Here is a 27,794-nt window from a genome sequence, read left to right on the forward strand (position 1 = left end):
GGTTATATATGATTCTGTTTATCATTTCCCCTTTTTCTCAGCAGAGAGACTGAAGAACTTTCTGTAGTTTTCTACCTTAAATAAAAACCATGACATTCTTTCCCTCGGTGATCTTATGGCCCAAACCTTAGGCTGGCAAGATACCATTTAAGTCATAATATAAGGAAGGCTGTGAGATGATGTATCCTAGAGCTGGTGTGGAGAAGCACGATCACTTTTCTGGCTAATGACATTGGCTTTTGCCCCAACAGCTCTGCCCCCAGTAAAGGTAATAACCACTGGCATGTTTGATTTCTTTTGTTAAATGATTAAGAAAAACGAAGTTAAAAAATAATGGAACGCTCCAGAAGGGAATATATAAAAATCCAGTGACTAATTGTTCACTTCCTCCAGAAATAGTATTCTGTCTACTAAGAATGGCCTTTAAATAGAAAAAAGGGGCTTAGATTTCTGTCACTCCATTTCATGGAAGAATACACATCAGTCACCTCGCATGGAAAATGTGGAAACTCTCTAGAGCTGTAAAATGAGAAACTATGGGCTGAATATGCAAATTGCCTTTCTAACAAGAGCAGTGCTTTTCTGTAAACCGATCTTTTTAAGAAAATTTAAGACAGCCATTTATTTCAGAGGGACCCATTTGTTTTCTGTGACTTTCGTTTTTATCTGGATTTGCCAACATGTTTCCGAGCCCCTGTAGGAGAATGGAAAACAGTTTGGTTTTGCTTGCTCAGTTATTTATTTTATTGGTGTTTGCTTTCTTTAACTTTGTGACTTTCTTTCTGGGCTATAAGTCTGTGATAATTAAAGAAAAAAAAATTATAGGAGTCTGTGCAGTGCAGTGAGAAGTAGCAAATGTCCAGCAGACCTGCATTCAATACCAACGACTTACCTAAGGCCTGGGTCACTGTGAGAAAGTGACTTAGCTGTACCCCCCCCCCACCACTCCCTGATCTCGGCCTTTTCATTTTAAAATGGCTGCAGCAAGTGTATGTTGTTACTGAGAGGTTTGAGTGAAATCATGCGTTAGCGCCATGTCATAGGTTATTGCCAGTACACGATGCAAATAATAAATTAGCATTTTAAGCCGGGCTTCTACATGCAGCGTCAGAAAGATACTCGAAATAATTGTTCAGGCCTATTAGGCCACTGACTCATTCAACCTGGAAACAGCAGGCTCTCAACTATCTGTCTTTCTTAAATTAGTCAAACGATTAATTCCTTCTTTCTGTGGGCATAGTGTTTGGTTTTTATAGCTTTGGAAGGACACTGGAGGGAAGGGTTACTTTACAAGACACTCCAAAGGATCTTTTCACCTCCCCTACTCAGTATTTCCTCCTATCGGTAACTATGCATATTTATGATTCTAATTGCAAATTCTTTTGAGGGCTAATAAACTCGGTTGGGTTGACCGTATGGTACTTGAAGATTAAAATATGTATTTGGTTTTTTGTTGCATTTAGCAAGTTTATTACCTTATAAGAAAAAATAACTAGATTTTATAGGTATTTATATTTTTATAGTGCTTTCAATTTGTTTCCTTTAGTCAGGATGGGGTGATGAAGTGCAGTGAAAAGAGCTGTAAAGCAAGGAGGAGGTATTTTATTCCTATTGAAGGTTCCCACGTTGATTTACTTCTATCCCTTGAGCAACTTTTTTGTCTCCTTCGCTCCAGCTTCATGGTCAAGGTCATCAGAAACACCCAACACCTTTTTATAAATCCACGTGGAAACTCATAAAACAAAGCAGTTAGGAAAACCCTGGAAGGTTAAACATTCCCAGGTATGCCTGGTTCAAGGAGACATTTTGGCGTTTCCTGGATGGCTTTCAGGAATGTAATAATTTGGTTGGGAAAAGTGAATCCTAGATAGGTTACCTGACTAATAGTTGACCTTCTGATAACATAAAGCACAACGCCACCTGGAAGGAGGAACATGCAAGGTGTTTTAGGATGTATATATTATGTTTGTAGTCACGGCAATTAAAGTTAACATCAAAGTGTCTGGAAATTTTAGATTAGCTCGAACTGTAATGTTACAGACTGCCTGTGTATGTGAAAACCTCACCGAGCAGAGCATAATACAACTCGAGTGCCTTCCAGTGTTTCTCAATTTTTGTCCATTTCTCCCTATTTCTCTGTTGTTCTTCCTCAAATTTATAGGAGTATTTCCGGACTTGGGACTCCCATTTTATGGTCAATCAGTTCTCCCTAATGAGTCCGTAACAAACTGTCTTGTGGTTTTCTGACAGTTCAGAGTTATATTAAAAATACCTTGTTTGGGGAATTTTTGCGTATGACTTCCTACTGCAAGTAATAAAAGGCCAATTATTCTGTATAATTATTAGTTACAGCCCTTAACACAGTCGGGTATACAGGGACGCAATCAAGAGTTGCTGGGTACTGAAATCAGTGAAGTCAATGACAAAATAGAACTTTCCAGTCAGTCAGTCAGTCAGTCATTCACAGGCACATCCCCTCTGGAACTTTGATGGCGTGCCTCGTATATACAACACATGGTTCGACACTTTGAATACAAAAACGTACACCTCTGCCCCAGCTTTTTGGGAGCACGTGGTTTAGTGACACTAAAGCTTCATAGAACCGGCAACTAAAGCTTATAATACATTCAGAATAATATTTTATCATAGAGGATGTAGAGAATAATTCTACCGTGGCTGGAGAGTGGGGACACTTGAATATTCGGCACCGGTGTGTAAAGAAATATCGGGAAGAGGTTGGTAGGCAGAAAATAGGGATGGTCATTTTTGTGTAACTAATGTCATAGGCATGAAGGATGGCATTTTGTAAAGTAAGTGTGAAATAGACAGAAGAAGAAGAATTTGCCCGTTCGTGATTTTTAAGCTTTTTTAAAAAAAATATATAATTATTTGGAAGTCAGTTAAAGATTGTAGTAGGATTGTTAAATTTGTGTCTTAGAAATATAACTTTGGGGGCGCCTGGATGGCTCAGTAGGTTGAGCGTCCGACTTCGGCTGGGGTCATGATCTCGCGGTCTGTGAGTTCGAGCCCCGCGTCCGGCTCTGGGCTGACGGCTCAGAGCCTGGAGCCCGCTTCGGATTCTGTGTCTCCCTCTCTCTTTGCCCCGCCCCCGCTCATGCTCCGTCTCTCTCTCTCTCTCTCTCTCTCTCTCTCTCTCTCTGTTAAAAATAAATAAACATTAAGAAAAGAAAAGAAATATAACTTTGACTGGGCTGGGCTGTGGGAATGAACTGGAAAGTAAGAACCTAGGACATATCCAGGGCCGGCAGGAGACTGCTGAAATATCACAGACCTGTCAGAGATGGAAAAGAACCATTCTGAAGGTGAAATTAATAAAGGTCAGTACCCCATTCAGTAAGAACATTGAGGACAAAAGATAAATTTCTTTTAATTTGAAACATTGAAACTTTTAAATTTAGGGCAGACATACTGAATCTGAGAAAGTTTTGTTTTATGGGATTCAGAGTTTGTGAAGAAATGAGCAAAATGAATATAGAGATGGAAGCGATTGATTTGTAGGTGAACGCGTGTCTTTGGTTTACATCCATACCGCATTAATGACAGAAGGGTATAGAAGAGGAACTCTCCCATACATAGCCTTGCGTGTTAGAAAACACTTAGTCACTTAGTAAGTATTTGTGAGGATGCCTTCTGTATTTTAGAACTATTCCAGATATCCCTGTCAAAAAGCACAGTTTTTTTTTTTTTTTTTTTTCTTTATATCACTTCTTTTGCTGAGACATTACGTCCTGGTGTCATGGTTTCATTGACACATATTTTCAACACTGAGCCTCACTCTTTTGTTCACTGTTGTGTCCCCAGGGCCCTTAACAGTGTCTGGGACAAAGTCAAAGGCCAGGGTGTAGGTAATGCCAAACTGATGGCGTGCATGGACAGATGACTTCTTTTCAAACTTATCTGTAGCTAAATTAACTGCTTGTGATTTTTTAATGTCCATCGGAACAGAGTCAAATAGTATCTGTTGATCATAAAACAGCATCATCGGCAGCAGCATTATATTGTGGAAGGGTCAGAGCCTTGGGAACTAGAGAGACCCCGTCTGATCTCCAGTTTATACCCGCGGAGCCTTAGTTTCATCATCTGAATAGGATGATAAAAGTTTGTAGAGTAGTTGGGAGTATTTACAAATAATCTACGGTGTAGGTTGCATGGGACATTGTTACCCATTAAATGTTAACTTAATTTTTATTTATGTGGACTTAACTAAATGGCTTTGGCTCTATGTTGTGGTGAGAATAATCATAGATAGCGCCCTTTCTTTAAATTTTTTTTTAACATGCTCTACTTGAAAAAGGAAGCAATGTGGTTATGGGAAGGGATTTAAACAAAGTGAAATCAGAGACTATCTTTCGACACCATTTCTGTTTCCATTACTATTAATTCAAACAAGTTATTATCCTCCATGTATGTCCATGAAGAAAGGAAAATCACACTTGAAAAAAATATTAAGCACGGTTTGATGTTAGTTGTACATCTTTATTTCCTGCTGCCCCCAGGAGAAAAATCCTAAGACTGAGTGTAAGCAAGACTGTCTTGTGAGACTAGAGAGAGAGGCTGGTACTCACTGAACTACTTGCGTGTTTCGATCTGCGGAAATGACCGCGGCTTTGTTGTTACTTTACAGATCTACCTACGTTTCTTGGACTACGAGATGCAGAATTCCAATGAATGCAAAAGGAACTTTGTGGCCGTGTATGATGGGAGCAGTTCCGTGGGGGACCTCAAGGCTAAGTTCTGCAGCACCGTGGCCAATGACGTCATGCTCCGCACAGGTCTTGGGGTCATCCGCATGTGGGCCGATGAGGGCAGTCGAAACAGCAGATTTCAGATGCTGTTCACATCCTTCCAAGAACGTAAGATTCTCTGCACTTGACTGTCCTTCACATATGTCATATGATGCAAGTCTCGTAAGCCGCTAATGGTGTTTTGTCCATGCAGCGTGAGCGCAGTGGGGTGCGTTGTAGCAAGGTGTTAATAACACTGAGATTCCCTTTCCTTCATTCTGATCCAGCGACGGGAGAGAGTTACCTATTACATTCTGCTTCCTTATTTTAGCATATGCATGATAGCCTTGGTTAAGACAGTTCCCGCATCGACTGGGAAATGAGGATTTTGTTTGTCTCTGGTTTAGCTCTTACGAAGCGTCTGGAACTTCAGCAGCTTCTGATGAAGTTTGAGTTTAAGTCTTAAAAACCTGCATAAAAATATTTGGTAGGTTCTCTTTAGTAAGCTTCTCTTGCAATTCCATTTATTGCAAATAGGTCTGAGACGACTGAGTTCCCATTAAAGTAAGCAAAGAGAGGGAACTGCTTGGGAGGAGAGTAAATAGAAAAAGTTTCAGAAAATATTTAAAATGGCACCATGGGTGATATCCAGAGTTATGTGCAAACCGCAGCAATTTTAGAAAATTATGTTCTAACAAATAATGAGTCACATTAATAGATATATTTGGAATGTTCTTCAGAAACCCTGAATAATTCATGTTTAATAAATTTATACAAATGAAAAAAAAATAATCCTGAAAAATTCTGCTTTAGGAAATCAGCAGCCTGTATTTTGAAACTATATATTTATAAATAGAAAAAATAGTTTTGAAATCGCCAGAATTTCTCAGTGATTGGCACAGCATCCAATATTTTTTCAATTCATAAATATGAAATATATTAGACAATTCTTTCATGTAGTGAATAGGTTTGGCTTTAAATTCCTGTCTGATTACCCAGTTGGAGAATTCTGGGACCCTGGAAGTGGCAAACGTCTCAGTCTTTGTCAATCTTGATTCCACCGTGGAGTGCCTTATCTTTCCTGGGATTACTGCAGATTGAAACAGCATGTTGCTATCGTGTCCTCATTTCAACAGTCGATCAAAAGGTTAGAGGTAGTGCATTTTTATGTCAGCAAGATATTGGGCCAAAAAAAAAAAAATCTCGTCATTTTCTTGGTTAGAGTGGGAAGAAATTCAGACTACAAGGTCAGCCCATTTGGTGTCCTTGCTGATTACCCCACTGTCACCAATAGGTTTTGCCTTTGGTGGGGGGGGGGGGTTAAAGGTACTTATTTGATATTCTTATCAATCTTGGGTGATAATATGTTGAAAACTCGTATTTCATTTAAAAGATACACATAAGGGGCACCTGGGTGGCGCAGTCGGTTAAGCGTCCGACTTCAGCCAGGTCACGATCTCGCGGTCCGTGAGTTCGAGCCCCGCGGCGGGCTCTGGGCTGATGGCTCAGAGCCTGGAGCCTGTTTCTGATTCTGTGTCTCCCTCTCTCTCTGCCCCTCCCCCGTTCATGCTCTGTCTCTCTCTGTCCCAAAAAAATAAATAAACGTTAAAAAAAAATAAAAATAAATAAATAAAAAAAAATAAAAGATACACATAAGGAAGGGCTAGCTAATATGTTAGATAATATAATCAATTTTTTTAAAAGATCACAAAAATCTATTTTTATCAACACGATACCGTAAAATGCAATGGGGATAAAAATGAAAAAATACATCCTTAGGTTTCAAGTATCAACTAAAACAACAGTAGTACAGAAGAGCCCTGCCTCCTAGGACTTCCTAAAGTTTTATTTCATTCAAACACAGTATGAGCTAAAGCTTGTTTTTGTTTTTTTTTTTTTTAACAATTGGCAAAAAATATCTTTTGCAGTATTAGCTTCTATGAAGGAAAGGTAGGTAAACAACTCAAAGAAGGTAGGCTCTTGGGGAGCCTCACTGGTCAAACTGTAGATTGCAGCACCTATTCTGTTCTGGGTATTGTTAATAAGGAGGATCATCCATGGGAAGTGGCTGGCCAGGATGCAGAAGCAACTAGAATCATGAGACAAAGTCAAAGGAAGAGCGGCATAGTTTATCTGAGAGATTTTGTTGTTGTTTTGTTCTAAATGTGGTCACTACCTGAGACTTACGCTGGTGATATGGATTGATGTCTGGAAGGTGAGATTTGTTTGTTAAATTGTAGGGAAACGTTGGAGCAATACTTAGGAAAAACGTGTAGCTCACAGGATGTGTGGTATTCCCAAACTGAATGGATTCCCAGAGAGGGTACAGGCTCTGGCTAGGTGGCAGTCAGTCTGAAAATGGGTCACCAGGTGGTGTGAATGGTGTAGGGGAATGTCTGAGTTTTGTAGGGAACAAACTGGTAAACTTCACTGATCCCGTTCAACTCTAACACTGATTGAGTTCCATGAGTCTTTAGGATCCTGCTGGTACCAGAAATGGTGCATTATGTCATACTGTGCAGATGCCATTGGAAGTATTTCTATTTGAGCTGAAAGAATGAGTTTTCATGCAGGTATGTAAACGATCTCCAGAAGTCCTTCAAGCGGCTGGACTTTTCAAAGTTGAATCCAGAAAAAACATGGCATCCATCCTCCATAGGAGCAAAGCATCCCAATTTTTATGTTCCTGCACAGTGGACGGCTTATCACGGTCACGTCAGTGACAGGTGGTACAGTAGCATTCTCTGTGTTTAGCTCATAAAGTTTACAATAGCTTTGATTAGAACAAATTTATCGTCCATGTCATGTTTCCTTTGTAGCTTTTTGATATTTTGCATTGTATTTTTTTATTTTTGGCTGAAACTGGTTGGACTTCAACCATGACATGCCAAGGATCAAAGGCATTGTGTGATGACGTGTGTGGGTATGGACCAAGCCTTTCTGTATCAGAGTCAAAGTATTCCAGATAAGAGATGAAAATTTCAAAAAAACAAGAAATGAACTTTGATCAGTGCTAATACTTCGGTGGTGTTACTGAGTGGCTTAGGTCATTTTAAGGACTTTAATGAGGAAATAAAGGAACTCTATTTGTGGCGTTTGAAGTTCCCCAAATGGTATTGTTCTAGTCCATATTGGTGGCTAAGAAAGTATTTTGCATTACCTTTTTGTTTTCTTGATGATGATAGGTATAACACTTATATAGTATATACATCATATATATAAACATAGTTTATATGTAATATACTCTCTTATTTATATTATATAATCCATATGTAATATTAATAATATACATGCCTCTAATCTTATTCCATACACATCCACACACATATGGAGTGAAAACTATTGGTGTGAAATCAACGACCAGCTTTGTCTTACTCAAATAATAAGAAACCACTTTGACGTTTTTCTTGGTTCTTAGCATTTATTAGGCAGTAGGCTCAGTGCAGCGTTGAGAAGTGCTTACAGCACATTCAACAATATTCTAATATATGTCAAAAGGTCTCATGTTGGGACCATACGATGTATTTTTTTGAGTAGAGTTGACACCCAATGTTCCATTAGTTTCAGGTGGACAACTTAGTGATTTGACAAGTTTGTCCATGATGCTATGCTCACCACAAGTGTAGGTCCCCTCTGCCCTACTACAGCACTGTCACAATATCAATGACTCTGTTCCTTATGTTCTGCCTTTTAGTCCTGTGACTTACTCAAGTCCATAACTGAAAACCTGTATCTCCCCCCTTCTTCGCCCATTTTGTCCATCCCCCCAACCCATCCCCTCTGGCGGCTATCCGTTCATTCTCTGTACGTATAGGTCTGATTCTGGTTTTTGTTTGTTATATTTTTAGATGTTAAAGGAGAGCTCAGGGACTGTCTCTTCTAATCCCAAACATTTTGTGAATTCAGACAGAATAAGAAAAGATCCAGGGAATGTAACTGACTTTCCCTGCGCACCCAAAACTCCATGCTTAGTATTGAACAGTCCCGTGGCAAGGATCGAAGACCTGATTCTGAAGCTCATAAGTTCTCTTGTGGATGACTTTGTCACTTGTAAGGAATGGACAGAGCTCCAATTTTCTAAAGATGATGAATGATAAAGATGACGATAACAATAGGAAACACTTCTACATCAGTCATATAGCTCAGGCATGTCAACACTGGTTTATGTGCTTTTCAACCTGAATTTTGATGCCTCTGTCCTATCCGCTGTGCCTTCTGTCTACATGTTGCACAAACATGCTATAATCCTACAGTACTCCACTTTCCTATGCCCTACAAGATTAGACTCAAGTAAAATTATAACCAGGGACTTCTGCTCTGGAACATACTAAGCTAGATGGATGCTAAACTGGTGCTGATTTGTTACTTCTGCTCTGGAACATACTAAGACTAATGGATGCTAAACTGGTGCTGATTTGTTACACATCAATGGGAAACTACTGCAGGTTTTGGTACTGAAACTGAGGTGTCGCCCTAACAAATATCTAAAATGTGGAAGCGGCATGGGATCAGGCAGTGGTCATAGGTTGGTCGAATTTTCAGGAGCATGCTAGAAAAGGCCTGCATTGCGTTAGATGGGCAGAATAAATCTGGACTCCGAGGGCTGCTGGGGAGGGCTGGGACGGAACTGGGGGAAGGAAATCGTTGTTTTGCCGTGGCGGAAAGCTCAGAGAAATTGTCCTGCAGGACCTGCTGAGGGACCAACACTGGCTATGTGACTAAGTAAATTACTGCAGAGAGTGTTGAAGGCATAGCCTGGCATCTCTTGCTGCTTGCAGTAGCTTGTGAGAGGGAAGAAGTAAATCGAGGGGAGAACCCATGAGCAAAAAGCAATCAGGACCCGAAGGTTTCGAAAACTGCCAGCCTCTCCAGGTGGCAGAGATGTTAAAAGTCAGAAGTGACTGCCAAACGCATGGCAGGGGATGAGGCTGAATGTGTGACCGTATAGCCTCTGCTAAATCACCAGAGACAGCAGAAGAGCACAGTGTCGGTAACAGAAGGGCCCTTTCCGGAGGTTGGAGGTGTGCCTCACAGATCTTCCAGACTGGAGGGCATCCAGGAGGACTAGGGCGCTGACCCTCAGCCACCTCAGCAGGACCCATGGGGAGAGACAGGATTGCATCAGAGACTTTGGGTGAGCATCTGTCTGAGAGCAAAACCCAGTGAATTTCAAGCCAGGGCCACGGGCTTCTTGAGAAGACCCCTTCAGCAGAAACTCTTTTGGTTTGGGCTGAAAGAGGCAGAGTACCGATGAAGAGACATCGTCAGAACCCCCAAGTTCTTGTGGCATGGAGCCATCAGATAAAAGTGCCCAACTGCAAACGTATGTCACCATTCATAGAAAGGAAGAGTGACAGCACAGCACCACGAGCCTGGAGGGTGAGGCTCATAGAGACAGAGGGTTTTTCCTAGAAATGGAAACACAGTACCAAGAAATCCAGCATTTACCCTGCTGGACTTCAAAACTGTTATGGATCAGAGACTCCCGTTTACTCTCCATTCTCCCTATTTCCAACCAGACTCTCTATACCCATGATGCTGTGCCTCTCCCACCATTGTGTGATGGAGTGTTGGGACAGGTGATTTGTCTCTTTGGTTCTGGGGTTTAATGGTGGGGGGGAAATGGTCTCTTGGGGCTACGGTCTAGACTCCTATAAGGGCTGAACCCAGGAGCCTCTTCTGTACCACATTTAGATGGCTTAGGTGTGAGGTTTGGGACTTTGAGTCAGTGCTGTAGTGCGGTGATACTCACAGGAGCCGTGAGAAAGGGAGAATCTATTTTGCATCCATGACAAGAGTGAGGCACTGGGAGCCAACGAGTGTGCAGTGATAGGCAGTGATGACCCCAACATTTTCACCTTTTGGTGTATAGAGCTTATACATACCTCTCCGCTGAGTGCATTAAGAATCTGAACATCATGGAATGTCACTCCGTGATCATGTTACATGTCGTGGCAAAAGGGATTTTGCATGAGTAGTTACGGTCCCTAATCAGTTGACTCTGAATTAATCAAGAGGGAAACTGTCCTGGCGGGGCTGAGTATACACAAAAAATACTGGTAATAGTCTTTAAGCCCTTTTAAAAGAAGGTCTAAAAGGCATGAATGCAAGAAGTCAGAGGCATTCTAACCTGTAGCAAATACTCCTGCTGGCATTTATGGAGCACACTGCTGTCACTGACTTTGAGTCTGGAGTTCTCTCTTGTGCAGCAAAAGAGTGGATACAGAATTGAATATGAGAGAGGCTAATGTCGGGGAGGAGACAAGAGTCTTGAGCAAGGGTCCTGTTTCTGTTTTGTTAGGATCAGAAGGCTTACATATGTGACGTACATGCAGAAAGAGACAATACAACAGTGATCATTAACTCGTGTGTGAGAGAAAAGGGGTTTTGATGGTATGTGGTGTTAGGGGTCAGGGTCAAGACAACGTCCTGGTGGTGAGAAGATGGCCATTTACTGCGGGCACCGGGCACCGTGTCTATTTTAACTTTTCTAGGGGCTTAGACAGATAGAGGGTGCCACCTCACTAACACGGCACTTTTTCTCACTAATTCGCCCTGGGCACTTTCGCCCTGTAGCTGCTTTCCCCTCTATGCTTTGTTTTATTTCACGATTAATCCTGGGCTCTTTTGCCCTGGTGCAGCGACTTTTCGACTCTACCTGTGCTCGGACACTTTCATCCTGTGGCGACTCTCCCCCCTAAGCTTTGTTAACCCATTGGTGCAAGCTCAGAGAATTCTTAAACTTATTCCCCACACATTGCCACGTTGTAGAGAGACCATGTGGCAGAGCATGGGGGTAGGCTTTGGGAGCCGAGAATGTTGCCCATCTGAGAGCCAGGGAGAAAGGGGTAGCCTCAGTCCAGCGACCCAAGAGACTGAGTGCTCCCAGTGACCTGAATGTAAGGCGGTAAGATTGTAGTAATTTGTTACTTCACAATAGAAGAGCAAAACACATTCCTGTTGTAACAATATGCACTTTTGAAGGCCATAGATAATCCAGATGTCAATCTGTATATGTCACTTACATATATTAACTGATACGTTATGATTTATTAACTGGTTCATGCTTTTTCTAGATTTGGTAGTTGAGGAGATGCGGCAAGGTAGAATTGTAGGAAAGATTTGGGGCGCCTGGGTGGCGCAGTCAGTTAAGCGTCCGACTTCAGCCAGGTCACGATCTCGCGGTCCGTGAGTTCGAGCCCCGCGTCGGGCTCTGGGCTGATGGCTCAGAGCCTGGAGCCTGTTTCCGATTCTGTGTCTCCCTCTCTCTCGGCCCCTCCCCCGTTCATGCTCTGTCTCTCTCTGTCCCAAAAATAAATAAAACGTTGAAAAAAAAATTAAAAAAAAAAAAAGAAAGATAAAAAACAATCACTCTAACATCAGCTTGACCCTAAAAGTAGAGTGACCACTGTGTTATTAACCTAGGCATCAGTGTTTTCATTTTGATACTTACTCGTCATCCCTCCATTCGCCATTTTGTTCCTTCATCTAATGCGTAAGCACCCAACCGCTGATGGCCCAGAGATGAATGGGACGTTCGGTCCTCTTATGGTGCTACCGCACTCATTCAAACTGAATTCCAGCGTGTGACTCACTCCAGAACATGTTCATTTACATCCGGTACTCTGCTCCACCCCGTCACCACGTACTTCCTCATTGACTTTAGTAAACTATCCACTGAAACACTGTACTTTAAAAAGCCTTACTCTTTTCTCATAGGGTCTTTGTTTCCTCTCTGTCCAGCATTTGTTTATATTAGTAGGATCTTTGCTCTTTGGCCACAGTGAGCGGTTATTATTTCACCGTTTAGTTTTATTATTGTTTCTTGTCTGGAGCATATTTTGGCATGCCGTCTGTCTCTTGTGTCCACAATTTACATTCTGTCCGCCGGAGTGCACGTGCCCAGCTTTGCAAGATACAAGTAAAATTGTTCTGTGACCTCAATAAACTAAATTTGGTGGATCCTAAGGGTGAAAAGTTGCAGAGATGTTTGATTAGAAGCGTCCAAGTGCACTGAGCTCAGGAGCTCTCTTGAGAATACACACCAAACCATATTGATGATCATCAACTCACAACAATAATGTTTCATTTGCTCTCTAGAAAAAGCAAGCCCCAACACAGTTACAAGTTTGGGGTAAATGATAACATCCAAAGGCATGGTGTTTTCCTGCATTTCACCCAGGCTAGAAAGTGACCTTCATTAGAGGAAGCCATGCTGCTGATTGTAAACTGATGTTTTAATGTAGAGATCTCCATGCCTCACTGTTAAGAGTTGGTGCGTTTTGAAACATTGAAGACTACTTTGTTAATACAGGAAATATTTACTTATATCTGTCATACAGCTGCATAAATACCAGATGGCATATACAGAAATATCAGTACGACGCAGAATATGCTGGCAAAATTGCTGCACATGTGTCCTATTTCGGCACCTGTTTCTAAAGTAGACATAAAACACTGTGTGGCTAGGGGATGTATCATATATATAAGCATCAAAAGTAAGATAGGCGTTAATATAAAAACATAATTAAAATAAAAAAGGAAAAGCTGAATTGAATAATTGGCAACATAAACAGCAGGGTAAATATTCTTAACTATGAAGAATAAAGATTGGAGTGCCCGGGTGGCTCAGTCAGCGGGGTGTCCAATTTCGGCTCGGGTCACGATCTCACAGTTTGTGAGTTCGAGCCCCGCGTCGGGCTCTGTGCTGACAGCTCAGAGCCTGGAGCCTGCTCCGGATTCTGTGTCTCCCTCTCTCTGTGTGTCCCTCCCCTGCTTGTGCGCTCTCTCTCTTTCTCTCTCTCAAAAATGAATAAAACAAAAAAATTTTAAAGAAGCATAAAGATTGTATAAGACAATTAGAGAAAGTTATATAAGCCAATGAGAAGAAAATGGGGCAAATAAAGTGAAAAATTAATTCATAGAGAAGCAGAAATGGCCTGTTGGTATAGGAAACATACACCGGTCTGTGTTAGTAAACAAAGAGATGCAAATTCCAGTAGGAATCAGGCCTGTTTTTATCTATTCAGTTGTTTAAAAATATAGCAATAATAAAATACCCAGTTTTGTAGATGGTGTGAGAACGAGAATATATGCATGCTTTCTTCTGTAGATCTGAAACTTAATCTAAAAATATATGTATATATTAGTGATAAGTATGTTTAAAAGCATTCAACCAATGAAAATTAAGTGGCTTGGTTAAATGCTTCTTGGAACCTGTATATATTCTTTGAACTCTTTAGATGCTGTGTTAGAATGATACAGACATTGAGCTATGTGAAAAAAATAAAATTCTCAAAGCAAATATCAAACAAAACACGCATAAAAGTATATCGTAAGTATATGTGATAAATATTTAATATAGAGTGTCTGCTGTATATGTAATGCATGTGTGTAGAAGGCAATTCATTTAAGGTAGCAATAGTGATTAATTTTAGGTGTCAAGGTTTTTTGGTCCTCAGTGTTTTATGATTTTTCTACAATGAACAGTTATTGTTTTGGTAAACATTTTTTAAAAGCAATAAATATAACTTTGATATGACTTTCTAAAGAAATGTATTAAATCCAAGAAAACAAGAATATAGATGTTCTTTTCTATGTTGGGAAAATCAAGATACATCTATGATGTCAGGAAATGATAACTAATCAATAGGGTTTTCTGGAAGGTGGTAATTATACCAACAGGTGAGGACAGGTCACTATCTAATGACTTGTTCTTTCGGACTAAATAATCACCATGGTTTACACTAGAATTTCTCCACTTTTTACCCTCAAGACACTCACCTGATGGCTTGTTTATGACATGACAGATGTTGATGGCTAAGCCTATGTTTTTCTAATGTCCTTGGAGCACTAGAGGTGACATCAGTCCTTCCTCCTCTGGGTGCCATGAGTGAATCTTTGAGTTTGCTCTAATTTTTTTTATAATTTTTTTTCAACGTTTATTTATTTTGGGGACAGAGAGAGACAGAGCATGAACGGGGAAGGGGCAGAGAGAGAGGGAGACACAGAATGGGAAGCAGGCTCCAGGCTCTGAGCCATCAGCCCAGAGCCCGACGCGGGGCTCGAACTCACGGACCGTGAGATCGTGACCTGGCTGAAGTCGGACGCTTAACCAACTGCGCCACCCAGGCGCCCCGAGTTTGCTCTAATTTTAAATGATGTCAGTAGTTAGAAAATGTTGCTCTTGACCATTTCATAGCGAATCGTGACTTATGACTTGCAGGGTGTTCTAGTCAAAAGCCATTGGCTACTCATGTCAGAGATCTCACTCTTTTCCCAATTCGGCCTTTTCCGCCCCTGTTGTGGTGTTGTGTGGCCATAGTTACATCTACAGGGGCTGGTGGATCGTGTTCTGATTCCTCCGAGAAATTAGCTACTGGTGTAAATAGGGACATTGGCTTCATTCCTATTGCTGTTCCAACAGCACATTTAGTGCTTAAATCAACAAAAATGTATTATTTGAAATAGATGTCACTGGGTTGAAACCATGGTGTCAACAGGGCCACTGTCTTGAGAGGCCGTAGTGAAGCATGCATTCCTTCACCTGTCCCAGTTTCTAGAGCTGTGCTCTTCCCATTGAGTGGGTTATATAGCTCCTTCTCCTTCAAAGCCAGCAAGGTCACCTTTTGTCTTTCTTGGATTCCTTGTTATATATCACATTCTGTCCCTTGGAGCTCATCCTTTCCTCTGTAAAGATGCCTGTCATTACATTGGCCCCTCCTGGATAATCCAGAATAATCTCCACATTTTGAAGCCCATAATCACATCTGCAAAGTCTCTTTTGCATATCAAGTAACGTTCACAAATTCGGGGCATTAGGATGTGGGCATCTTTGGGAGCTATTATTCAGCTTACCACAGTAGGTTTGCTGTTCTTATTATGTTTTTATTTGTTTGTTTTTATTAAATTGATAAACTCTTCACCTAAAATTATGAAAAATATAGTTTATTGGACTCGAAGACCAAAGGTACACAATGCCAAATGGTAATGGTGTCTCTAAATACATGTCCCTTTCATGCCCTACTACTAAATATGTATTCTTCTATATAATGAAATTATTTAAAAGTTGAATGTTTTTATTACTACAGGAAAAGTACAAGAAGAGAATGTATCATAAATATATAAATATATAATTTTGGCATGCATGTATGTGTTTTGAATTCTAAAATTAATGTTCAGCATTTTTCAAAACAAAATTACAGATCATTTCAAAAAAGTGTTTTGGGCACCTGGGTGGCTCAGTTGGTTACACTTCCGACTTCAGCTCAGGTTGTGATCTCTCAATCCATGGGTTTGAGCCCTGCATCGGGCTCCGTGCTGATGGCTCAGGGCCTGGAGCCTGCTTCGGATGCTGTGTCTCCCTGTCTTTCTGTCCTTCCCTTGCTCTCTCTCTCTCTCTCTCTCTCAAAATAAACATTAAAAGAATTTTTAAAGTGTTTTAATTGATAAAAAAAAATCAAAATAGTATGAAAATATATGAAAGAGTACCCATTTGGTGACAGTCAGTTAATTCCTCTCCTTTCTTATCTATAACACCTTGACTTTAAGCCTCAGTTTCTTTTCCAGAAAATGAAGGAGAGGTTATAGAGTAGCTGTGAGTTTTAAATATATGTGTTCAAAACAGAGCTAATGGTAAATGGTTGGTGATAACTATTGTGTCCATTAATGGGATACCAACATACTGAAACCTTTATAGTCAGGAGTTTCTTACTTTCAATATAATGAGAATTTTGAGCAAGGGATAATGATATAAAATTGTATAGTCTGCCAAGGACCTACCCTTCCTTCCTCTTAAGCATGCGATGGAGTCCAGTTGTATCATAAAGAGGATAACGATCAGAAATATTTTAATATTGGAAGTAATACTTGGCTCAGATTCCTTTTTTTAAAGTATGTCTATAGATTTATAGGCTGGTGGAATAATTAACATTTAAAATAAATTTTCTTGAATGATTTTTGAGACCAAAATATTTGTCTTCCTTTAAATAATGTTGATTTCCATGTGTATGTGTTGAATTACTTAGAAAATGTTTGCGGAATTTTCAACGAACTTTTTATTTATTTTTTTGAGAGAGAGAGGAGACAGTGCAGAGGGAGATTAAGAATCCAGAGCAGGCTCCACACCCAACACAGCCCGAGGTGGGGCTTCACCTCATGACCGCGAGATTGTGACCTGAGCTGAAATCAAGAGTGGGACGCTTAGCCAACTGAGCCACCCAGGCACCCCCCCATCAAAATGTTTTGATCAGTGTTGTCTTGGTGAGGTTGTCGGTCTGCCAGAGATGTTGTGGACAAGAATAAAGGCAGCAAATTCCTTGTAGTTTTTGGCAGGATCCTTGGGGATAACATGTATTGATGTCTTTGATTCTCAGTTTACAGCTGTTGTAGTTTATGTGTATCACTGGAAGTAGATTGTGGGTACTTGTTGTATGGAGACAGAAAATGATTATTCTGACTTGTTAGCCTTTGAACTAGGAGGATCACAAAGTTGAGGCTATGATGGTCCATTCATTTTCTCCACCCTAATCTTTATTTCCCTCAGTTCCCGCTTTGGGGACTTGGCACTTACAACAATGAAACCAAATCTAGTGACTTTAACAGAACAGCATGTCTCAACCAGCTAACTGTTATAGACATGTACACCAGTCATGAAAACAAACCCTGAGATCCATGTCTGAGTACTGGTAATAATCAGACTACAGACCCCAAGGAAATGCAATATCCCCCTTATGCTAATTGTAGACCTATCTAATTAGGGACAATGAATAAATCATCATGTAGCTGACCCAAGGCAGACATAATTATAGTATACAAATATATGTTCATCCTTGGGATCAAATAGAATGGATAAGATCACGATGTGTCTCATGTCCTATGTGAGGAAAGAAATGATCTCTATCTGTGGAATATAATTTTCTCATGAAGATGCTTTTTCTTTTTTTAATATGCTGTCTTTTTGGAACAGTAACAATATGCAATTCTAGCAAAAAGATTGGGGGAATCTAATAAATGTGAGTGGGATTAAATTGAAATTTGTGAATAGATTTTCTTGAATTTAAAAAAGAGATTAAAATTCATCTTAATAATTCGAGATCGTTTGACAGATAACTAAGTCACATTGGAACATAGAGTTTTGGAGGCAGATATTGATCTTTCAAAAAAAATATATGAAGATGATAAAGGAGATGAAGAGAAGAGACACAAATCTATTTCTGGCCTGAAATCTGGTCAGCATTTTTCAAATAAAATGTCATTTTCTCTAATTGCATAGCCTGAAGACCATTTTAAGTTTAAAATATGGTGGCAGGGGAAATTTTTCCATTTATTTGGGGAAAAACAAAACATTTGTTTTGGGGACAATTCGGATGGCCAAATATATTTATTTTTTTACATTATATTTTTCTGGAATTAGAATATCTTGATTCAAATGTAACAAGCTAGACACTTTCCAATCCAGTTTTTGAAGGCTTTGAATTCCTACTCAGATGCTTACTCATAATTGATATCTCTGACGTGTTAGCTATCTTCTTCCATTAAATTCATTAAAAAAGTTTAGTTATTTCTTAGAAATTGAAATCTGGCCATTTGCAGCAACGTGGATGGAACTGGAGGGTATTATGCTAAGTGAAATAAGTCAGGCAGAGAAAGACAGATACCATATGTTTTCACTCATATGTGGATCTTGAGAAACTTAACAGAAGACCAGGGGGGAAGGTAAGTGGGAAAAAAAAAAATGTTACAGAGAGAAAGGGAGGCAAACCATAAAAGACTCTTAAGTACTGAGAACAAACTGAGGGTTGATGGTGGGTGGGGGAGAGGAGAAAGTGGGTGATGTGCATTGAGGAGGGCACTTGTGGGGATGAGCACTGGGTGTCGTATGGAAATCAATGTGACAATAAATTGCATTAAAAAATAAAAAAATGAAATGAAAAAATAGAAACTTCTTAAAACCTCAAAAAATAAAATAAAATCGTTGTCAGAATAGAATGGCAAGATGGCACTCCATGTCTATCTTACTGTTGAAAAAGTTTTGTTCTGATATCTGTCAGTTGGTAGGTATTTATTAAGCACCTCCAAAATGGCATGTGTTTGTTATTCAAAGCCCAAGTTATACAGCAGTGAGCAAGACAACTCCTTTGCCTTACATTTTTATAAGAGGAGACAAATGATGTACAGAGAAGTGAATTTAAGAAGATAAATTAAAGTCCTAATAAGTATTTGGAAAAACAACAAATTAGACGAACATGATGGAGAAGGGTGTGGATCTCAGTGCGCCATGGTTATGGTGGGTGACATTGGAGTTCAAGAGGTAGCTGAGTTGAGATGTTGGATGAGCACAAGGGGTATTGAGGAGTTTGGCATTCACTCTGTTAAAGAAAGGTTTTGGAGTGTTTTAAACAGGGGTGAGCAATGGTTTGATTTATACTTTTAAATGACCAAATTTCCTTTGGCTGCTCTGTCCATGGATCTGATATAGAAAACCAGGTGTTGAAAAATGGCCATGAGCCACTTGTACCAATGGAGATGGCAACAAGAACTCAGCAGATAAATAGATGGTAGATAGATAGATAGATAGATAATGATAGAAAATAGATGGATAGGTAATAGATGATAGCTAGCTAGCTAGCAAGCTAGATAATAGATGGGTAGAGAGATAAGAAATAGATAGATAGATGATAGATAAATAGATAATAGATCGATAGATAATAGATAGATAGATAGGTAGATATATGGATAGATAGATAAGAGATAGATATATGGATAGATAGATAATGGATAAATAGATAGATAGATAGATAGATAGATAGATAGATAGATAAGGCTGACACAACTAAAGGCTATTTGGACGTGGGTGTTGAAAGAGAAAAGACTCAAGAAAGACCCTAACCCTTCAGCCTTAGCAGCCTTAATAATAACTCATGGCCTTTATTAATATCAGGAAAGTGTGTGAGTGGAAGAATGATGTGGGGAAGGGGTAGTTAAAGAGGAGTAAGGTCACAATTGTTTCTGTATCATCTAGCCATGTTTCACTTAAGATGGTACTTAGAATCCCAAGAAGAAGTTATGTCGGGATTTGCTGGTATGGTATAAATCTGGACTTCAGATGGGAGTCAGAGCTGGAAGGGTAAGCCCAGGAGAAAATAGAGTGTCAGAGGCTTTGCAGGCTTCCCAGGATCCCCTGGGATAGAGAAGAGAAGGGGGACCTCTCATGATTACCCTGGAGACCTGAATTCAGGGTTCTGAGAGGCAGAGGGAAAATCGTCTCTGTCATCTAGATCAATTAAAATTATTAGTGAATAAAAGTAATTGCGTTTCCAAGTGCACTAGATTTTGCTCTTTAGCATAAATTCATTACTTAAATATTTAATGCAGATATGTATCACATTTCCATATTTATGATACACATAAGCTTTATTTCCATCTCTCAGGCAAAGTGGTAGGCTCTAGAGCATCCAGACTATCAGAAAGTTTTAATAAATCAATGTCTTCAAGGCTGATAAAAGTTGAATTCTACAAATGAAGCAAGGATGTGTCAATGTACTCTAAGCTGTCTCCTCATCCTGCTGCTGCTCTACACATTCCTGCAACCATTTCCATCCCAAATTCAGATTGGAGAAGTGATGGGAAAGAAAAGTGAGCAGAGGTAGAAGACTCGGTGATGTGGACGTGTGAGCATGTATGTGTGCATGCGTGTGGCAGCACCCACAGAGGCGGTGAACTTTTGACAAACTTCACATTAAACAAATCCGAAGAATCTGAGAGAGGCAAGAAGCCAGAGAATGTGGATGGAGAGAATGAGATTTGGGTCAGGTGCTGGGAGACACGAGGGAGCATTTGAGCTGTTATTTAGCTGATATTATTATTAAAAGAAAAGTAGGATCAAGCATCACTTCCATTTCCAAATTTTCTTGATGGGGTAGCATGTTCTTTGGCTTTGAACTCACCTACCATTGATCGTTTCATTAGCCACAAAGCACAAGGATGTGAAATATCAGTGTTTTAGAGAGACATCTGCCAGGTTTTACTTTCCATTTTGTTTCAATATTTCCTGAGGGTAGCATTTAGTGGATTTCTGAATTGAAAAAGAATACAATCAGACAAAACACTAATTTGAAAAGATACGTGTACCCCTATGCATATTGCAGCATTATTTACAATAGCCAAGATATGGAAGCAGCCCAAGGGTCCATCAACAGATGAATGGATGGTGGTATGTATATATACAATGGAATATTACTCAGCCATAAAAAAGAATTAAATCTTTCTATTTGCAATGACATGGTTGAATCTAGAGAGTATTATGCTACGTGAAATAGGCGAATCGGAGAAAGACAAATACCGTGTGTTTTCACTCATGTGTGGAATTTAAAACCAAAACGAATGAATAAAGAAAAGAAGAGACAAACCAAGAAACAGATTCTTAGCTGCAGACAGCAAACTGATGCTTTCCAGAGGGGAGATTTGCAATAGGTGGGGATGGGGTGAAATCGGGAAAGGGCATTAAAAGGACACTTATCATGATGAGCACTGAGTAACATACAGCATTGTTGAATCACTATATTGTCCACCTGAAGCTAATATAACACTGTATGCTAACTGTACTGGAATTTAAAGACAGATGGAAAAAAAGAAAATAATAATGATCATAAATAATAATAATAAATAATAAAAAGGAAAGCAGTTAGGGAGACATAACACTAATAAGTGAGAAGGAATTTTAGTGACTTTGGCATTAACAAAAGTTACTATAAGTTAAAAAAAATTAATTACCAAAAGGGAACAAAATTTATAAACATGTGGCACAATACTGAAGAATGATCAAATGTTCGTGAATAGACTTTTAACATTACAGCGGATATGTTTTATGATTCTTTATTAAAATTTTAAATGCAGTTTTCTTTACACTTAGTGTTGTGACTGCTATTCTTTCTCTCATCATCCCTTACCTAATTCAGATATATTCAAAATTATTTTTGTGGTCTCTACTGAAGTTTTTATTTCTTACAGATCAGCAACATATAGGCATAAATGTCTCAGATGCATGTAGGATTTTCAACATCAGAATAGAGTCAAATGCTATTTCAGGAAATCTGGTGCATGCTCGCCACCTAGTGGTGAGAATGGGAACATGTGAGGATTTCAAAACAACCCAAAAGAAGGGAGTGAATTAGTGAAATACTAAGTTCACTCATTAGCTTTAAATATGTAATAAGTTATAGATGTTATGTGAAAACTACTATGTTACTAGTTAAAATATGAAAGACAAAATAGATTTTTAAGAATACTATTTTATTTTTTTCATGAAAAGTTAAAAGATTTTTATCAATTACTATATATGTGTGTGTGTGTGTACATATATATTTCTACATATTATTTACAATAAAAGCTAAATATATATTTTTATATATATATACATTTATATATATATATCTACATATTATTTATAATAAAAGCTAAATGTAACTTGTGAATATCCTACAAAGAGTCATTGTCACCATTTTGGCTTTATTTCCAGTAAAATTTTCCACATGTATCTTTGTGCGTGAGGCTTTATAATTTACAGTGATCTGTGTCCTCATTTCTCACCTAACTTTATACCTTAGTAATTTCTCATCTTATTCTCTGTTCCCTTCAGAAATAAGAAATCTGTCACCATAATTTTTGAACACTGGGGCAAGACTTCTCAAGATTTAGCTTTTTCTTTTGTTCTGGTTTGTGTATCGAGTGGTAAACTAATGACATTGGAGTCATCTGGATTAAACAAAGTTAAACGGGCTTCGTGGCACAAGAGCTCTGTGAACAAGGGTCCACCAAAAGCTGACGTATGGAAGGAAGAGCACCATAGTTCATCTTACTAATCCACAATACATTTCTTCCCGCTAGAGCCAATTGTTGCATTAAAATTTGTGTTTCCAAAGAATTTATCATGAGCTGTTTGGATAAATGTTCACTTACGGTATTTTAAGTTGAAATTTCAAGCCTGGATTTAAGGTACCCGTAGATATTCTCGACACCTGCATCTGTGCGTCGTGTTTCTCTGTCCTGAAAATCGTGTCACTCAGTTGCCAGACACTCTTGTCACTTCTGTCCAAACCTCAGTTTATAAGATCACTAGAGACTTCAAAAGAATACACCTTGATTTTATAGTGGGACCAAAACACCACGATCTGTTCTGCACACTCGCTTTTCTTGCCTTCCAAGATGGCGTCTGAATAGCTCTCTTTACGATTTGGAATTAGAAAATGTATATTATCCTCATGGTCTTGTTTTCCTGCAAATCGAGGAATATCATAACATACATCTAAACCTTCTTCCTGGAAAGTAGTACAAACACTTGTTAAAATCTTCCTTTTATTGAAGTTAGTGAGCAAACAATCCATTTTCTGTTTCTTTTTTAAAAAGAGTTAAAAACTTGAAGTGATATTTTACACTGGGCATGGGTATAGCAAAGGGATATACTTCCCAAGATCTTTAAATAACTTAGCAAGGCTCAGTTTCAGGAATGTCCTGAACATATCTTAGAAAAGTGTCTTACAAACGTAAAAAAAATTTGGGGGGCCTGGGTGGCTCAGTTGGTTGAACGCCCGACTCTTCGTTTCCACTCAGGTCATGATCTCACGGTTTCACGAGTTCAAGTCCTACATTGGGCCCTGCACTGAGAATGCAAGACCTGCTTGGGATTCTCTCTCTCTCCCTCTCTTCCTTCCTTTCCTGTGCTTGCACTCTCTCTGTCTCTCTCAAAATAAATAAATAAACTGAAAAAGAAAAAAAAAGTTGTCTTTATTGTGTAGTTGCCTATAAAAAGTGGAGACTGTATATAGACTTACTTTTTTTTTTCCTTTTTATAGGTAAATACTAGAGCCACATAGAATCAAAGAGCTTGGAGCTTCAGATTTGTGGTGTATTAGTGACTCTTTTCACATTTAAATACATTACTGAATTCATATGATTGCTTTCGAGAGAGAGAGAGGGATAAACACCTTCATTTCTACAGGTTGTGAGGTTCATTATTTGCATTACCTACCCTTACGTTACTTCATGTAATATTAGAAGCAACTTGAAACCACTCAAGCGGGGGTTGTCCGCTGAGCACTCAGGACGGGATGTTTGTAAATGAATGATGGAGGTTGTAGAAGATAACAGCTTGGAGAAAGATATGCTAGGGAAATTTACGAAGATAAATGTCCCCGGACGTTTTTGAGGAAGTGATGTTTCATGATGCATGACTTTATTCCCCAGTCTCTTACGAGTGGGTATGAACTGGGCTGTTGCTGAGGCTGTGCACCCAGCTGTGGCGGTCAGTGTCCATTGGATCTGCCTGGTCGGGTCCCATGAAGAACTGATTGTTACATATTTTAAATCTCACCCCTGCATGTAATAGCTTAGAGAGCTATGTGCTACAACCCGTTTCATTATATTATTTCTCTTACAACGTTGTATTAGCTAAAGAACAGCTATGCTTTTTTGTTACACAAGAAGGTAAACACCTCTGTGTAGAACTCCTCTTTTTAGAGTCTATTGATTGCACGTTGTTATGTGTGAAACCTCTGCTCCATTCTTTGCAGCCTGCATTCTTATTTGGTGTTGACGAGATCTCTGTGAATGACCGTCCTCACTTCACAAATTAGGAAATGTGAAATATTAGGTCACCGAACTTGTCTATTCTGTATCTCCCTAACATCGTTAGTTTTATTGGTTGATTTAATTTTGGCTAATTATTACCGTCATTCAAGAAGAGCTAATGTGTGCTTACTGTACCTCGGACAACAGTGGTTACAGGTTTTAAAGATCGATCACATTTAATTTTCACAGCTGTGTGTGGTAGTTAAGATTCGCCCCCTGTATAGATGTTACTGAAACTCGGGGATTTTGAGGCACGTTCGCTCAAGGTCACACAACCTGGAAGTGATGGATCTGGGTTTCAGTCTCAGACATTGTGAATCGACGGCTCCTGCCCGAGCAGCTGCATGCACAGTTCTAATGCTTGTGTCCATAGGCTGGCACTCTCCTAAGTTCTGTGCGTACTTAAATCGCTTAGGTAAGTGTTATCCTTATCCCCGTTTTACAGATGTGACAACTGGGCCTATCCTCAGGGATTATCACTCCTTGCAGCCGAGACCCAGCTCTGCCCACAGTAGCATTGTCGGGATCCTTCCATCCCGTGGTGAAGTCTCTGCAGAACACAGGCGAAGCTTTATCCTAACGTGCAGTCTCCTACATAGGCAAACCAACCAACCAACAAAAAAAGACTGGTTGCCCGAATGCGTCTGTACTGGTGCAGGAGGGAGGAGGGAACAGTGAGGCAAGACCCGTTTTTCAGTGTCAGACTATCCATTCTGTTACCTGAATGATTTAAATCAGGAGCAACGCTGTGCTTGCACACATGACGTTCTGTTGGCCGACTAGAATATTCCACTACTCTCAGTTTGTCTTTTTTTTTTTTTTCTTAAAATGAAATACTTAGCATTGCATCTGGGTAATGAAATGGTGAGGTTCCATAAACCCTTCCACCGAAGCGAGATTGAAAGAGCTGCGGTCAGGGGCGCCTGGGTGGCGCAGTCAGTTAAGCGTCCGACTTCAGCCAGGTCACGATCTCGCGGTCCGTGAGTTCGAGCCCCTCGTCGGGCTCTGGGCTGATGGCTCAGAGCCTGGAGCCTGTTTCCGATTCTGTGTCTCCCTCTCTCTCTGCCCCTCCCCCGTTCATGCTCTGTCTCTCTCTGTCCCAAAAATAAATAAGCGTTGAAAAAAAAATAAAAAAAAAATAAAAAAAAAAGCTGCGGTCATCGTTACTAAGTACACTTTAAAAGCAGTTCAGAGACAAAAAGCCACGAAAATAGTTCCTCCTGTGTCTTTTCTAAAAGCCAACGCGAAGCTGTATTTGCTCTTCCGCTGACAACAGAAAACCTCCTTCCAGAAAGAAGTAGACTCTTTTGATCATGGGAACTGGGCGCGTGAGGTACTCCGAACCTTAAGGATTGTTTCCTCAGCTGCCGCGTTTTCGTGGGTGAATCCCACCCTTCACTTGAGCTTCTTCCAGATAATTTTAAGAAATAAGGAAGCTGGTATTTAAAAGGCAAGAGCTTTTGGCAACGTATACTGAAGTTCTAAGCAGAACCAGTCCTCCGCCAACTGGGAGGATGTGTCTGGGTCAGCAATGGTGAGCGAGCCAAGGAAAGGACGCTGAGCTGTAGTCTCTGAGAATATCGCAAATCGGACTGCCCTTGAAGACCATTCATGGCATGGAGGTTAGCTCTCCACTACTCACCACACCTGTTGGAGTCTTCCGTTTCCTGGGATACTCAGCTAGCACCCTGGCTGGACTTAACCTTTTGCTCGGTAATATTAATCAATTAAACCTCTCTGTTGAATATTTACCATAAGCCTAGGAGCATTAAACCGTATGAAAGCTTAAAAATGAAAAATTTTTGAAGGCATTGCCCTTCGTCTCAAAGAACATGTGGGAAAGATGATAAGCATATGCTAACCGCCAAGCTCTGTTTAAAATTATAAGTATAATAGGATTTAAGAAAAAGATAATTTTCTTGGTAGCTTGGAATAGTATTTCAAAACTGTACAGATAATACAGTGCAGATATGATTTGGATAACAGAACGGAGAAAGGATATTCCAGGGCAGAGAGAGAGAGAGAGAGAGAGAGAGAGAGAGAAGGAACTGTGTTTGGCCACTGAGCCACAGATAACGGGAGTGTGCTGAGGGTCATGGGAAGTAAGGTCGGTATCCAGAGTGTGTCCAGACATCCTTGAAAACACAAGAAGAACATAGCTTGCTTTGGGAGGCAGGAAGTTGCTATTTTCAATAGGAGATAGAAATAGGAATCTTTGATGAACCATTGCATACCTGCATTTATTTTTTTTAAGTTTGTTTATTTATTTTGAGAGGGGGGAGGCCCCTAGAGGGAGACAGAGAATCCCAAGCAGGCTCTGCACTGGCAGCGTGGAGCCCGACTTGGGGCTCGAACTCGCAAACTGTAAGAGCGTGACCTGAGCTGAAACCAAGAGTCAGACGCTTAACCGACTGAGCCACCCAGGCACCCCGCAGATCTGCATTTACAGGAGAGAAATATTCAGACGTACAATAACGAGAACACTCAGAAGCCACTATGTTGTATTTTTGGTGTTGTCTATGAAACAACATTTATTTTTGTTCAAGGACTGTAAGTTGTTACACATTTGTTTCTTAGCCGCTGCAAGATTTGCTTTTTTTATCTTTCTTGTTTGCATAGCAATTCTGTAAATACTGGCAAAAGTAAGAGAAAAGATAGTCTAGTACCTGCAATAATAGAAAATTTAAAAAGCAAGACGATCCCAGTTAACTGGCACATTTGCCTGATCATTGGATGAAAAGAAGTGTGTCAGGAATGTGATTTATTGGCCGTCCTGGATTGCCTATCCCGTTACCAGTGAAATCGCCAGTATTTAATCATAACTGGTACAGGCACATGGATTTGTAGTTTTTAGGGGTTTTCTTAAACTTATTGTTTAATGTTTACTTATTTTTGAGACAGGGGCAGAGCATGAGCGTGGGAGGGGCAGAGAGAGGAGAGAGGGAGACACAGAATCCGAAGCAGGCTTCAGGCTCCGAGGTGTCAGCACAGAGCCCGACGCGGGGCTCGAACTCACGGACCGTGAGATCATGACCTGAGCCGAAGTCGGCCGCTTAACCGACTGAGCCACCCAGGTGCCCCTGGATTTGTAGTTTAGAAGAGATGTTCACAACCAAGAAGCAGGAGAACTACAAACACGACTGCATTTGGAGCATTTGGAATTCACAGTTTGGTGCTCTTCCGAGTATTCTATTGTACTTTGTTCAATTACAGAATGCAGAGTCATTTTTATTCACATACTTAAAATTGTAAAATCTAATGCATCCTACTTAATAGTAACTGTACTAATTTTTCCAACTCATCCTGGAAGGGAAGTAAGTATTTATGCTCTCTTAAAGGTTTTCTTCACTCGGCAGATAAGTGTATTTTCATTTTTTAAGTTTATTTACTTTGAGAGTAGGGGAGGGGCAGAGAGAGAGGGAG

General features: G+C 39.9%; 1 protein-coding gene across 14 annotated transcripts in view; it reads left to right on the top strand.

Moving 5' to 3' along the window:
- Nucleotides 1–27,794, top strand: part of NETO1 (neuropilin and tolloid like 1) — a 129,016-nt gene that overhangs the window by 73,677 nt on the left and 27,545 nt on the right. For 10 of the 14 annotated variants that reach the window (XR_005791489.1, XR_005791488.1, XM_040478578.1 and 7 more), the window contains one exon: nt 4,646–4,874. Coding sequence is in view for 11 of the 14 variants with exons in the window: in XM_040478578.1 (XP_040334512.1) it covers nt 4,646–4,874 (229 nt within the window). In the remaining 3 variants the exon portion in view is untranslated. Of the gene's footprint in view, nt 1–4,645; nt 4,875–20,176; nt 20,919–22,383; nt 22,523–27,794 lie in introns of those variants that run through there. The other 4 variants (XR_005791490.1, XM_040478580.1, XM_040478579.1 and 1 more) reach the window with 4 other exon arrangements.

This window comes from Herpailurus yagouaroundi, unplaced genomic scaffold (genome assembly GCF_014898765.1).
Source record: "Herpailurus yagouaroundi ecotype Mexico unplaced genomic scaffold, PumYag 142, whole genome shotgun sequence".
In the NCBI taxonomy this organism is placed as follows: Eukaryota; Metazoa; Chordata; class Mammalia; order Carnivora; family Felidae; genus Herpailurus; species Herpailurus yagouaroundi.